The 16291-nt window shown below is 34.4% G+C and overlaps 1 protein-coding gene across 1 annotated transcript in view; it reads right to left on the bottom strand.

Moving 5' to 3' along the window:
- LOC105475975 (NudC domain containing 1) overlaps positions 1-16291 on the bottom strand; it is a 96903-nt gene that overhangs the window by 45939 nt on the left and 34673 nt on the right. Inside the window, exons 3-5 of the mRNA XM_011731524.3 lie at positions 14481-14666; positions 11491-11671; positions 7864-8046 (exon numbers count right to left, since the gene is read on the bottom strand). Coding sequence (XP_011729826.2) covers positions 7864-8046; positions 11491-11671; positions 14481-14666 — 550 coding nt within the window. The remainder of the gene's footprint in view (positions 1-7863; positions 8047-11490; positions 11672-14480; positions 14667-16291) is intronic.

Raw genomic sequence — 16291 nt, 5'->3', positions numbered from 1 at the left:
GGGCCCTCTCTGCTCCCTGCCCAGGCAGAGGTCCAGGCACCTGTGGCTCTCCTAAATTAGGAGTTCATGCCATCTCCCGAACCCTGTCCAGAGAACGTGGGGCTGGGGGTGTTTCTTAGGCACGCCTGTGGGCATTTAGTGGCTGCCAGGTAGATTCTCCCTCAGCGCTGATGCCCACACCTGCCACAGGGGGGATCTGTAGGCAGATCTGCCCAGTCTCATCCTGCTCATCTTGGCACCCAATCCCCAGGGCTGAGCAGGGAGCTCAGACAACTGTGCAATCCAAGAATCAGCCCATTGCCTGAGGCAACAGAGAGTTCTCCCAGTAAACAAGGATTAAGTATATACCCAGCTGCACTGGCTGCAATTGGCTGTTACTAATAAGCACCATCTACCGGTTTGTAGGTTAAACTGCATAGCCCAATATACAACCTGCCAACAGAAGTGCATAGGGCTATGGAAGGAAAGCCCAAAGACCCTACTCAGCATTCTCTACAGTCACACCCCCAAGAGATGGAAAGAGGAAGAAAGAAAAAAAACCTATATATATATATAAAGGTTTTTTTATATATATATAAATATATATATATATTTTATATATATATATATAAAAAAAATAAGGAAAGAAAGAAAAAAGAATCCTACCTGCACAAAAATACTATAAAAATTAGAAGTGCCAGGATCTCTAGATAAGAAACCAGAAAACCAAATACCGCATGTTCTCACTCATAAGTGGGAACTGAACAATGAGAACACATGGACACAGGTAGGGGAACATCACACACCAGTGTTGTCGGCGTGTGGGGGGCTAGGGGAGGGATAGCATTACGAAAAATACCTAATGTCGATGACAGGTTGATGAGTGCAGCAAATTACCATGGCAGGTGTATACCTATATAACAAACCTGCACGTTCTGCACGTGTATCCCAGAACTTAAAGTATAATACAAAAAAATTCAAAAAAAAAAAAAAAGAAAGAAACCTGTGCAAGAATTGTGGCACCATAAAAAAATCTGAATGTAGTGACACAACACAAAATATCACTAGCTCTCTAGAAATGGTCCTTAACCAAAATAGAAACTCAGAAATAAGAGACAAAGAATTCAAAGCATGGATTGCAAGGAAGCTCAACAAGATCTAAGACAAGGGTGAAAATCAATACAAAGAAACTTCTAAAGCAATCCAAGAAATGAAGGAAGAGATAAACATCTTTAAAATAAATCAATACAAACTTCTGGAATTGAAAAACTCACTTATGGAATTTCCAAATACAATTGAAAGCTTTATCAACAGATTGGACCAAGCAGAAGAAAGAATTTCAGAACTTGAAGGCCAGTCTTTCAAACTAGCTAGCTAGACAAAAATAAAGAAAAAAAGAATTTTAAAAAATGAATAAAGTCTCTTAGAAATATGAAATTATATAAAGTAACCAAACCTATGAACTACTGGCATTCCAGAGAAGAAACACTAAACAAACTGAAAAACATATTTGAGGGAATAATTCAGAAAATTTCCCTAATCCTGCTAGAGGGGTAGACATCCAGGTATAAGAAATCAAGAGAACACCTGAGAAATACTATACAAAATGAAGATCACCAAGGCATATAGCACGAGACTGTCCAAGGTCAACACTAAAGAAAAAACCTTAAAGTCACCTAGAGAAAAGAGATTACAAACAAGGGAACCCCATTAGGCTAACAGCAGACTTCTCAGCAGAAACCTCACAAGCTAGGAGAGATTGAGGGCCTATTTGCAGAATTTTTAAAGAAATTCCAACCAAGAATTTCATACCCACTAAACTAAGCTTCATGAGTGAAAGAGAAACAAAATCTTTTCCAGGCAAGCAAGCACTAAGAGAATTAGTTACCACTACACCAGCCTTAACAAGAAATCTTTAAGGAAGTTCTAAACAGGGAAACAGAAGAACAATATCTGCTACCACAACAACACAAGGACAGAGTCACAGTCCCTGTAAAGCAACTGCACGATAGAAACTACGAAGCAACCAGTAACAACTTCATGATAGAATCAAAACTTCACATAAGAATATTAACCTTAAATGTAAATGATCAAAACATCCCGCTTGAAAGGCACAGAGTGGAAAGTTGGAGTTAAAAAAAAAAAAAAAAAAAGGCGCATCTGCATTCTACAACAGACTCATCAGACACATAATGACACTCACAGGTTCAAAGTAAAGGGCTGGAGAAAAACCTGCTATGCAAATGGCAAACAAAAAGGGAAGGGGTCGCAGTTCTTACATCAGATAAAACATACTTTAAACCAACAAAGGTAAAAAAGGATAAAGGGTATTACATAATAATAAAGGGTTTAATTCAATGAGAAGACTGAACTATCCCAAATATCTGGGTGCTCAACATTGGAGCACCCAGATACATAAAACAAGTACTTCTAGACCTATGGAAAGACTTAGCCACAAGACAATACTGGGGAACTTCAACATACCACTCACAGCATCCCACAGATCATCAAGGTAGAAAACTAAAGAAAAATTATGGACTTAAATTTGACACTTGATCTAACAGACATCTACAGAAGACCCCACCCATCAACCACAGAATATAAATCCCACTCATCTGCACACAGAACATACTCCAAGATCACTCACACGCTCAGCCATAAAGCAAGTCTCAATAAATTATAAAAAATGAAATCATACCAATCATACTCTAAGATCAGAGTGGAATAAAAATAGAAATCAATACCAAGAAGATCTCTCTAAAATCACACAATATCATGGAAATTATCTGGGATGCAGCAAAAGCAGTGTTAAGAGGAAAGTGCTATGTAACTACCTCAAAAAGTTAGAAAAATCTCAAATTAATGATCTAATATCACATCCAGAAGAACAAGAAAAAAACCAAATTAACACCAAAACTAGCAAAAGAAAAGAAATAACTAAAATCAAAGCAGAACAGAATGAAATTGAGACCCAAATATCCAAACAAAGAATCCATGAGACCAAAAGTTTTTTTTTGAAAGGATAAACAAGATCAATAGGCTGTTAGCTAGATTAACAAAGAGAAGATGCAAATAAACACAGTCAGAAATGAAAAGGTAATTACAACCAATTCCACAGAAAAACAAAAAAAATCCAGAGACTATTATGAACCCCTGTATTACCCAAACTAGAAAATTCAGAGAAAATGGATAAATCCCTAAAAAACAATCTCCTAAGACTGAATCAGAAAGAAACTGAAACCTTGAGCAGACCAATATCAAGTTCCAAAATTCAATCAGTCATAAAAAATCTATCAACCAAAGAAAGCCCTGGGCAGACGGATTCACATCCAAATTCTACTAGACGTACAAGGAAAAGCCGGTACCAATTCTACTGAAACTATTCCAAAAAAATCGAGGAGGAGGAACTCCTCCCCAACTCACTCTATGAAGGCAGCATCACCTTGATACCAAAACCAGGCAAAGACACACAAACAAATAAAAATTACAGGTCAATATCCCTGATGAACACAGATGCAAAAATGTTCATCAAAATACTAGTAAGCTGAATCCAACAGCACATCAAAAACTTAATTGACTATGATCAAGTAGGCTTCCTTCCTGGGGATGCAAGGTTAGTTTAACATATGCAAATCAATAAATGTGATTCACTACATAAACAGAATTAAAAACGAAAATCATAGGAACACCTCAATAGATGAAGAATAAGTGTTCAATAAAATTCCACATCCCTTCATTTTACAAATCCTCAAGAAACTAGGCATCAAAGGAACATACTTCAAAATAACAAGAGCCATCTACGACAAACTCACAGCCAACATCATACTGAAGAGGCGAAAATGAAGCATTCCTCTTGATAACTGAAACAAAACAAGGATGCCTACTCTCAATAGCTCTTATTCAACATAGTCCTGGAAGTACTAACCAGAGCAATCAGGCAAAAGAAATAAATAAAAGGTATCCAATTAGGAAAAGTCAAACTTTGCAGATAATATAATTCTATAGCTAGAAAATCCTAAAGATTCCACCAAAAGCCTCCTGGAACTGACAAATGGCTTCAGTAAAGTTTCAGAATACAAAATCAATGTATGAAAACCAGTAGCATTTCTACAAACTAATAATGTTCAAGCTGAGAGCCAAATCAAGAACACAATCCCATTTACTGTAGCTGCCAATAATAATAATAATAATAATAATAATAATAAAATACCTAGGAATTCATCTAACAAGGAGGTGAAAGAGCTCTGCAAGGAGAATTACAAAGCACTGCTGAAAGAAATAACAGATGACACAGATAACTGGAAAAACATTCCAAGTTAATGGGTTGGAAGAATCAATATCATTAAAATGTCCATACTGCTCAAAACAGTCTACAGATTTAATGCTATTCCAATCAAACTGCCAATATTATTTCACAGAACTAGAAAAAACTATTCTAAAATTCATATGGATCCAAAAAAGAGCCCAAATAGCCAAAGCCATCCTAAGCAAAAAGAACAAATCCAGAGGCATCACACTAACTGACCTCGGAGTATACTACAGGGCTACAATAACCAAAAAGGGTACAAAAACAGATACACAGACAAGTGGACCAAGAAATAAAGCCACACACCTATACTCATCTGATAATCTTTGATAAAGGCAGCAAAAACAAGCAATAGGGAAAGGAGTCCCTATTCAATAAGGGTGCTGGGATAGCTGGCTAGCCATATGCAGAAAAATGAAACTGATTCCCTACCTCTCACCATATACAAAAATTAACTCAAGATGAACTGAAGATTTAAATGTAAGACCTCAGACTGTAAGAATCTTAGAAGAAAACCTAGGAAACACCATTGTGGACACTGGCCTTGAAAATGAATTATGACTAAGTACTCAAAAGTAATTTCAACAGCAAAAAAACTGACAAATGGTACCTCATTAAATGAAAGACTTCCTCCACAGAAAAAGAAACTATGAGTAAACAAATTATAGAATCAGAGAAAATATTTGCAACTATGCACCCAACAAAAGTCTAATATCAAGGCTCTATAAGGAACTTAAACAACTGAACAAGCAAAGAACAAATAACTCCATTAAAAAATAGGCAAAAGACATGAACAGCACTTCGCAAAACAAGACATACAAATGGCCAACATGCAAAAATACTCATCACTAATCATCAGCACTATCAAAACTACAAGGATAGTATCATCTCACACCAGTCAGAATGGTTATTAAAAAGTCAAAAAACAACACATGCCGATAAGGCTGTGGAGAAAAGAGAATGCTGATACACTATTGGTGGGAATGTCAATTAATTCAGCCCCTGTGGAAAGCAGTTTGAAGATCTCTCAAAGAACTTAAAACAGAACTACAGTTCAACCCTGTAATCTCAACACTGGATATATATATATATATATATATATATAAATAAGTAATTTTTTTGCCAAAAAGACACATGGGCTAGTATGTTCATCACAGCACTATTCACCACAGTAAAGACATGGAATCAACATAGGTGGCCATCAACAGCGGACTGAAAAAAACAATGTGGCACATATACACCATGGAATACTATACAGCCAGGTGAAAGAACAAAATCATGTCCTTTGCAGACACATGAATATAGCAAGTTGCCATAATCCTATGCAGATTAGTGCAGGAACAGAAAACCAAACACCACATGATCTCACTTATAAGTGTGAGCTAAACACTGGGTACTCATGGACATAAAGATGGCAACAACACACACTACGGACTACTAGAGGGGCTAGAAAGGGTTTAAAAAATAACTGTTGGGTACTATGCTCAGTACCTGGGTGACAGGATCAATCGTACCCCAAATCTCAGCACCATGCAAATACACCCAGGTAAAACAACATTCACATGTACTCCCTGAATCTAAAATAAAAGTTGAAATTTTAAAAATGTATTAATTAATTAAAGGCCATGGATGTAGACTAAAGGGAAAGTCATAATTTTTTAATCACCTCCCCACTGTATACATTGTTGAATGTATGCAAACACCGAAATAATTTTCTTAATTATTGGTTTCTTTGAGTACCTTTCTATGCCTTTAGAGATTGTGTTTTAGGTCTTTAAAAACATATTATTAAAATGCCAAACAGCCAATAGATAATACCAGTCTTCCTGAAGTTAACAGAAAGGAAACCAGTATATATATTAATATTCAGAAAGTATTACACATGCCAATCAATGACCAAACTACCCATAATTTTTAAAAATTACAACACTTTTCCTTTATTACTGTGAAAATCCTATGACAAAATAAACAATGAATTTGGGGGGAAGTCAAGATATAGCATGAGATGTTATCAAGAAAAACAATACCTGTGGTAGTAATTTAAACACATGATGTGTCCCACTTAGGCTTCAATCTCTCTTGGAACTACATGGTTCCAAGTTATCTGGGCAGAATGGCTCCAAAGATTAAGGCATTCATTCTACTCCCTCACAATTGCTTACCAAAGGAATTCTAAAGACACGTGATCTAGAGAAATAAATAGCTATTCTGGCTAAGCTTTAGATGAGGTTAGCATCCTAATTAGACAGAATAGTAACATTTATTCAGGAAAGGATCTTAGAGATAATCTAACAAAAAACGAATCCCATATGAGGAAACCAAGGTGTTAAAAGTCTAAAGGCCTACTAAGTTCAAGATTTGTATTCAGAGGTGCATATATTTATAAACTCTGTGGAAAATATTTTTCAATTATACACTACATTAATATTTTCAAATATTTTTCAAATAATTCATTTTTTAAGGCATCCAAAAATATTAAACCTAGGTTGCTCTGCTTATGGAGTAGCCATTCTTTTATTTCCTTACTTTCTTAATCAACATGATTTCACTTAAAAATAAAAAGGTAAAACCAATTTTTTTAAATAATTAACTTGTTTAACAAAAAAGGTAGATTCAAAGAAAAATATGTATAAGTATTAAATATTGTAAAAATCTCTGTTAAGTAAAATATACTATTCTCTGGCTATGAACATCAGAAATATGAACAGTAATTATTACAGAGGAATGTTCTCTTGAATAGTTTTTAAAGAATGTCTGTTCTTTATTTACAAATATAAATTTCTTCTGAAATTTCTTGTTAGTCTTATCTTTTTTTTTTTTTTTTGAGACAGAGTCTCACTGTCGCCCAAGCTGGACTGCAATGGCACAATCTCGGCTCACGGCAACCTCTGCCTCCTGGGTTCAAGCGATTCTCCTGCCTCAGCCTCCCAAGTAGCTGGCACTACAGTTGCCTGGGACTGTGCCCAAATTTTTTTTTTGTATTTTTAGTAGAGATGGGGTTTCATCGTGTTAGCCAGAATGGTCTCGATCTCCCGACCTTGTGATCCGCCCGCCTAGGCCTCCCAAAGTGCTGGGATTACAGGCGTGAGCCACTGTGTCTGGCCAGTCTTTTCACGCTAAAACATAACCTTCATGCATTCATTCAACATTGATAAAATTATGTGATTCTGCCCTCAAGGAACTTACTTTCAGTTTAGTATAAAAGGTAAGAACAGGTAGGTTAGCTTAATTTATTTTTAAAAATTAGTATCTTCAATATTACACTATTAATACCATCAATACTAATAGCAAATAGACATTATTTATTTATTTGATAACTATTTATTAAGCATCTAATCAAGAAAGCTAATAAACGATTTTTAAAAAAACATTTTGGTAATAACAAAATGATCAAATTAAACCAGTTCATTCACACTATTACGGTGGTATACGTTCCAAAAGACTTCTGGAAAATATATGAGAAAATAAAGAAAAAATTATGCATTTATCTTGCCCGTGTAGAACTATTAACTGGGAAAACAAAAGACAAATATATGTTTACGCAAATACAAACAAGCACTTTTAAGAATAAAAATTACCTTTGATTTTCTCTGACATGTCTTCATCCATATTTTCTTCAAGATCTTGACCAGCCTGAACAAATGTGAAAGACTTGTAGGATACAATCATTAGACCATTTCCATCGGGCTCAATAGCAGCATAATGTGGCACTGACTTTCCACAGAGAATATCACGCTTAATAATTTCATATTTTTTCTTATCTGTAAGAAAAAGTATTTTAGAACAAAACATTACAAATAAAAACTATTATCAAAACATTCTGATACTTAAATATTGATTTTAATTATAATAAATACTTTTAATGTACTATTAAAAGGTATACTATTAAGAGTCTTTTCATAAGGTAAACAATTTACAACCTAATTTTCTGTAAATAAGTCCCTATTTTAAAATGCTGGGTCTGGTGAAATTTATTCCTGATTGTCCTGTCCAATGTGGTAGTCACTGGCCACAAGTGGCTACTTAAAATTAAGTAAAATTTAAATTCCTCAGTCACACTAGCCACATTTTAATTGCTCAACAGCTACACATGGCTAGTAGTTACTGCAGTGAATGGTACACATATAAGACATGACCATCTTGGAGAAATCTCTATTAGACAGCAGTGCCCCAGAACTCCAACATGACTGGCTTACTTGGAATAACAACTTCTGTATGACCTACCTCTCCTTGACTAAAGCCTGTCTGCCTTCTCAGCAGGTATGTGATAAGCATCTTCTGAAAAGTCACAAATTGAGGACAAGGGGAAACATGCAGTGTGGACTATTTTTCTGCCTGCTCTAACTCCTGATAAGGGGCATTTTAACAATGAAATAAATTTATAGCAGAAATATTTTTTTTTACCCACTCAAGACATTTATCTATATGCTTATAATTAAACATAAATTAGTGCTACTTTTAAGATATAAACAATTAACTGTATTCCAAAAGTTTCTGACAAATTGAATTTATTTTCCTATAAAGACAGTAATTTTTTGCTTTAAAAAGTACTCAAATATTTTAGCTGACTCCATACTTTTACCTATACTGTTACTCTTTAAAGTGGGTTGTACTTGTAGGCTTCATACTGAGTAGTCAAACATCACAACTCAATGTCATATTATTATGAGTTTTTACATAATAATACCATCTGTTCTAAAATATCTCATTGGTTTTACTCAAAATCCTCACCTACATTCACACATTCAATTCACACATATTTAAGGACAGGCTTGTAATTTAATGAATGAACAAAACTCCTACACTTCCCCTATAGATACATGCAGGGCCAAAAGTCCTACTCGACTTTAAAGATCCAAACACAGACATTACATATTTCTAGGGTGGCCTTTCCCAGCATGCATGGGACAGAAAGGAATAGGAATTCTAAAACACTGGATTCCATGGTTAAATATGTGGAGAAATGCTAGGTTAAAATTAAGCATAAATTTTTTTGTTTGTTTGAGACAGGGCCTTGCTCTGTTGCCCAAGCTAAAATGCAGTGGCACGATCACAGCTCACTGTAGCCTCAAACTCTCAGGCTCAAGCAATCCTCCCACCTCAGCATCCAGAGTAGCTGGGACTATAGGTGCACACCACCATGCCGAGCTAATGTTTTTGTAATTTTTGTACAGACAGGGCCTCACTATGTTGCCCAGACTGGTCTCAAACTCCTGGGCTCAAGTGATCTGCCTGCTTTGACCTCCCAAAGTGCTGAGATTATAGGTATGAGCCTCTGCATCTAGCCTAAATTTTTTTTACTCACAATTTTTAGCAACTTTAATATGCTTAATATGTAATGGAGTTATTTTATGCCCACATTTTCAAACTTATGTGACCATAAATATAATTTATGAAATGTTTCATTCAAAAGAGTTTACAAAAACACAGTTCTGTTAATTAAAAAGAAAAAGAAAAAAATCATATTAGTAATAGTCTGGGAGAGAAGGAACAAGATATAAAAGAAAGATAAAGGGAACAATAAAGAGAATTAATGATTCTACAACTACAATCTTGGGAGAAAAAAGGTTAGTCTCAATGTATCTGTCCAGTTGAGGCAAAGAAATGAAGACAAAGGGGATGGAGAAGATAGAGCTGGAGCAGAGTACTGCTATGTTTTGAGGCAATTTGATGAGTTACCACAGACTGAGAAAAAGATGTTACAGAAGCAAGTGTCTTGGAGAAAGGAGGAGGAATATGCATGACAGTGTCTCCTGTAAGATTCTGAATTATATACCTTAAAAAAATTAAGGTTTCCATTATCTAAAGCAGGGGTTCTGCAAACTAGGACCCTTGAGTCAAAGCTGAATCTAGGTCTACTTTTGTATGGCCTATGAGCTAAGCATGAATTTTATATTTTTAAATTGTTAAAATGGTAATATTTAAAGAATATTTAAATATATGTCAAAAAAACATAAAATTCAAATTTCAATGTCCATAAAGTATGATTGGAACACAGCTATACTCATTCATTTATATATCGTCTATGGCTGCTTTTGCACTGTGTCGGCATACTTGGATAGCTGTGACATAGATCTTATGGTTACCAACTGGGACTTCAAAAAAGTTTTCTAATATCTAATTTAAAGTTTAAAGTTACTGTGTTCCTCCAGAGATAAAACTACAACACCAAAAAGAACTAATAAATTATATTGAATACTTCAAAGAATAAATCTAGGAGACTTATTCAGTTTATTTATAAACTATTTTGAGATATCTATTAGATAGATAGATAGATAGATAGATAGACGGACAGACAGACAGACAGACAGCTGTTTGTTTTAGAATAAAAGGCAAAACCCTCTTAGGAAACAACTGCTAATGTCTTTATTGAATTGCAAACTAGTAGCTATGGTAAAGAAATATTTTTCTATAGTGATGAGAGATAATTTAATTTATATTAACTTACTCATAAATGAGTCAGCTAATAAAAACTACTGAGAAAAAGAGCATAGAGTCATTATGGAAACAAGCACTCTCAGTACTCAATTACGATTAAAAAGAAAACACTCAATGAGTCAGTAGGAACTAAGCAAAGGCAAAGAGCTTTCCTAATACCACTAAAAAAAATCCTAATTAATTCATGAGATTGTAATTTTTAAAGTCAAGTTAGAAGCTTGACAGACAGCTTCTAACAGACCAAGGTTCAGGACTATTCTAAACATGGGAGCACAGTAACAGTTTTCTTAAATGTAGAAACAAATGATGAAGTTCAATTAGATTTAAAAGAAATCATACTTGTAATTTAATGAAATAAAGACATTCATTTCCAAGTAAGTATTTATATTTATTTATATTTAAATTATACTATAATTTATTAACTTACATTTAGTTTTAGGTATAAATTTTTGTGTATCACACATATATATGCATATATTTTTGTATATATTAAAAATATACCTGTTAAATTATTCAAAACTTATATAACAATGTCTTCTTTTATATAAAAGGCATAATTGGCTGTGGAAGCACACTGTATTTTTTTTCTATAAAATATACCTGAGGAAAAAACTACCTATACATATTCATTCCACCAGTGGTGGCAGGTGCCAGAATTGTAACACAATGCCCAAGAGAAAGCAAACAGCATTTATAGGGACAGTTTTGCGTTTCAAAATCTACTAAATAATGGCAACCAGTAGAGAGAGATTCAGATTTTGTTTTACCTTTATTTTTCTTACTGATAGTGACCCACTCCAGAGAAACATAGAAACCACTTCCTTTCATATCCAATTCCTCTTTCTCTATTCGAAGAAGTAGGGTAGCTATAGAATGTTCTTCAGCATTTAGCAATGAGATACTGTGAATTATGATAAAAGGATCCCCAAGTTCTTCATTAAACATAATCTACAAAACAAAATTAGACACACAAAAATGTGTACATAATTACATGAACACAGATAGCATAGAGGATGAATACATAAGTTTCTGGTGATTCAACAGTTACTCTGGACACTATTTATTACAAGAAATTTAAAAAGAGAAAGGCCTTTACATAAAGACTGCGAGTTTAGATAATGTTCCCTGAGGACAGAACTTTTAAGAAAATATTTATTTGTGTAAGAAAAAACTGATCATTAGTCTTGGCTACCTTGCTTCCTCTTAGTTTCCAGATACTGTATATGAGTGTGCATGTGTGTACGCTTTTTTCCTGTTTGTTTATTCTCTAGAAGTTTACAAAGGCAAGAGTCAAAAACATTGAAGAATAAATCACCAAAACATGTTTCTTCTCAAAAACAAAAAAGCCTATTAGCATTTAAGAATAAGTTAATAAACTCTATTTAAAATACAATCCTAAAGTGTTTTTTGAAAAGCAAAAAAGCATCATATAAAAACACACAAAATCTTACCTAAGCATCATACAGAAACACACAAAATCTTATCAAATTATTTCTTATACCACAAACACAAGATCTCAACTACTATTATATTTTTAAGAGTAAATACAAAATAAAGAACGTTTTAAGGCTTCTTCCTAAACAAGATTTCCAAATAAAATATGGACAGTTGAGAAAAAGCCTAACTGAAAAAAAAGGTGGTTTAAAAAACAAAAACAAAAAACCCTATACCTGGAATCCCCACATATCTACGCCTACTTGAAAACTTACAAAGAAAAGTGTGCTTTAATGTCATCAACTTCCCTATGTATTTGAACATCTGCCAGAATCATTCAAGTAGTGGGCCTTCAGAATCCGTTCTTAAGATTTCCATAAACTGAAAAAGCAAAAACTTAAAAAAAAAATCCTTAAATACTCAAAACAGAGATGACAGATGAAGGCAGGTTTTTACTGGTTGATTGGGTTTTGCTTTTGTTTGGGGAACAGTGGAAACAAAAGGGAAGAACAGAAAATGACAAGTTTTGGCAGGAACAAGTAGCTAGTTTATTGTTTCTTTTTTTCTTTCTAGTATGAGTGAAAGGAACTGGAATGAAACCAAAAGAGTAGATGGCATACTTTTAAAAATTGTTGGGCTGATGTTTCTAGTTTTCTGAACAAGCTCAGCATCTAAATTGTGATACCGCAGAAACACAGCGCTTCCATGGTATTAGAGGCAATACATTTGGAAAGCAAGCTGTCTCCTTTAATTTCTCTTTTTAAACTTCAGTAATCGCCACTACTACCCTTGGCCCCCTTTCCCCTTACCATGCTCCATAATCACTTCCACTTTCAGCTTCTTCTCTTTTACACTAATTACCCTAAAGTTCTAAAACCCTCCTAAATTGTTTCTTAAAAGTGACCAATATAACACAGTATCCCTCCCACCTCCATTAATGCCCAAGTCTCCTCCCTCTCCTACCAGTACTTAGTCAAAACTATTATCAGCTGAAAACATCTGCTAAGGGAGCTTATCTCATTAGGGCAGTATACACTAAAGAAGCCACAGGTATATTTAAGTTTTTAATTTATTTAAAAGATATTATTGAAGTCCTGATACATGCCAAGGGGATATACAAAACAAAACCAAAAGAAGTATAAGTTCATATAAAATAATGTATGGTATTATTTTTAAGATGAAAGTAGCCAAGTAGGTTTGTCTTGTTCAAAATCTACAGAATCCATACAGCTCAATACCATATAAATTCCCACTCGACCTCTCCTGTCCATTATTCTCAAAATACCTTCCAACTGTTTCAGGTAGCTGTGCTACATACCACATTACTTCTGTTTTTCAGAAAAATTAAAGTTGTTACTAAAGGCCAAAACAGAAATTGTCACAGTATCCAATGAATATTTGAAACTGTGAATGCAACAGGCTCTTGTAAATAGGCTACTGCTGTTCTGGTTATTTACTGTGTATTTTGAACATACTATAATTTGGTAGTATAACCTTTAGTATAACTTAGTAAGGTAGGTAAACTATTTGGTTCTAAGACCTCCCTGGTTTTTTTCAAGTGACTAAAGCCTGGTCTTTGCAGGCATCTGTTGGTCAGATGAAATTATTTTATAAGATATAAATATATTAAGCTCGCATCTCTTTACCCAGAACTAAAGGCTACCTGCTGAGATTCAGACAGTAGCAATATTACAATACACTTATTAGCATAACTCAAAGGAGCTGAAGCAGTAAACGAAATCTTTTGATTATCTGCTTGGCATCATTTTCTTCTACTTTCAAAAACTGTAGTTCTAAAGAAATTAATTCCTTATTTATTACTATTAAAACCCCAACCTACCCTTTAGATTTATATCTAACTTTTTAAATTAAAATAAAAATGTTGTCTTGGAAATTGGCATGTAACTATATATTTATATCACATATTTTTCTAAATAGAGAATATTCTGGTAATTTGACCACTATTTGACCAATGTAAACATCCCAGCAAATCTAACATAATGGTAGAGGAGAAAAACATCTCTTCAAAAAGGAAGAGGCAATGTCAATGCTTAGTGAAGTACTCTACGCATATAAAATATCTGCTGAAAAATGAATGCAATTCTTGACAACTGCACTGACTCCAGATCAAAACAGGAATGGTGAATGTAACAGTTTGTGAAAAATATACATTTTATAATTTAGTTAAAAAGAGATCCAAAACATTATATATCAAACAACAGATCACATGTAAACCATCCTTGAAAAGTGTCATTTTAAAATAAGTCGGGTGTAATTTACATATACTTTCTGGACTTTGCATAAGTCTCAAACAAACCCTCACCTCCCATTTTTCAGAAGCGCTATTTCCACGTTCACCTGTTCCAATGACATACAATCTTCCAGTTCCATCTGACAAGGTAACCCAGGTAGAAGATGTGAAATGGATAGATGCACAAAGACGGTTGTCACATGCTGTCAAATCTGTAGGAAGTCGAAACACCTCTCGTGGTTTTCCTAAGGCAGTGTCCTAAAAAGAAGACCAAACATTATACATTAATCTCTTCCTCTTCACTGATCCACACACACACAAAATAAATATCTGCAGTGTGGTGGTTTCTCTCCTTTTTAAGAGTTGGAGTCTAATTCCTTTTCCTTTGAGTGTGAACTGTCCTACTGATTCACTTTTAACAAAAATACATAGATGTGACAGATGGTATGTAACTTCAAGAACTAGGTCATAAAAGACTACATTTTCTACCTCACTCTCTCTCGGATCGCACATTCTGAGGGAGGCTAGCTACCATGCTATGAATACGCTTAAGGTAGCCCCATGGACAGACCCACATGGGGAGAAAATGACCGCTCTTGCCAACAATAAGCATTCCATGAGTTAATCATTTCGAAAATGTATGCTTTAGCCCTAGTCAAGGCTTCGGATGACTGCAGCCCTGGCTATCATTTTGGCTATAAACTCATGAAAAAATCATAAGCCAGACCACCCACCTGAACTACTCCCTGATTTCTGACCATAGAAACTGATATGATAAATGGTTATTGTTTCAAGTCACTAAGTTTTGAAGTTGTCATACAATGACAGAAAACTAATACAATGCAGTAATCTAGTTTTCATTCTCTTTATTTTAGAGTTAAAGATCAGTATTTTTAACTTACTAGTTAGAAATATCACATCATGTTCAAAAGAGACAACAGTCTGCAGTATGAAAACACTACATTTAGCCTACTACGAATCTAGGTTTTTGTTAACAAATTTTAATTGGGTCTATGTACTTATATGTAAAGCTATGAGTTGCTGCTAGGGTTTGAATGTTGTATCCTCCCCAAAAGCTGAGTTAAAACCTAATCACCAAAGTGATGTTACTAGAAGTTAGGGCTTCTAGTCATTAGGGCTCCACACTGGTGACTGGGAATAAGTAACCTTAGAGAAGGGACCGAAAGAGGGAGTTTGTCTCTTTTTCCCCCTCTGCCTTCTGTCATGTGAGGGCATATTATGCCTCCTTTCTGGAGAATGCAATGTTCAAGGCATCATCTTGGAAGCAAAGACTGAATCCTTACCAGATACCAAACCTGCCAGTACCTGGATCTTAGAATTCTCAGCTTCCAGAACTCAGAGAAATAAATTTCTGTTCTTTATAAATTACCAATTCTCAGGTATTTTGTTACAGTAGCACAAATGGACTACAACAGTTACATCATTAAAATGTTTCACAAGAGAATACATTTTTAAAGGTCTATAATTCAGAAAATAAACTTCCTCTCATATACCAAACTGTACTCAAATTCAACCATTTGTTTTTGTTGCTGAACTCTACAAGTTTTTCTATAGGAGAAAAGTAATCCTTTATATCCATATTTCATTCCCTGCTCCTAGAACTTAGATCTATATATAATATTTAAATAAACTGTATACAATGTCCTTACTAGCCACAAAATTTTTGGTGACTCATTTTTTCTTTCTAAAGCACCTAATTTAGCTTTCTCCAAAACACCACCTTTCCTTCCTTTCATATTTCACTGCTTTACGTAAATTAAATACACAATGGCAAGCTGAGTTCACATTAAGTTTGCAGAATGATCAAATCTGAGTATCAGTGATCTAAAACCACAAGCAAGAAACAGAATCATACCAGTATA

Source organism: Macaca nemestrina, chromosome 8, assembly GCF_043159975.1.
Source record: "Macaca nemestrina isolate mMacNem1 chromosome 8, mMacNem.hap1, whole genome shotgun sequence".
Classification (NCBI taxonomy): domain Eukaryota; kingdom Metazoa; phylum Chordata; class Mammalia; order Primates; family Cercopithecidae; genus Macaca; species Macaca nemestrina.
The sequence above is the reverse complement of the archived record's forward strand: the minus strand, read 5'-3'. Positions and strand labels throughout refer to the sequence as shown.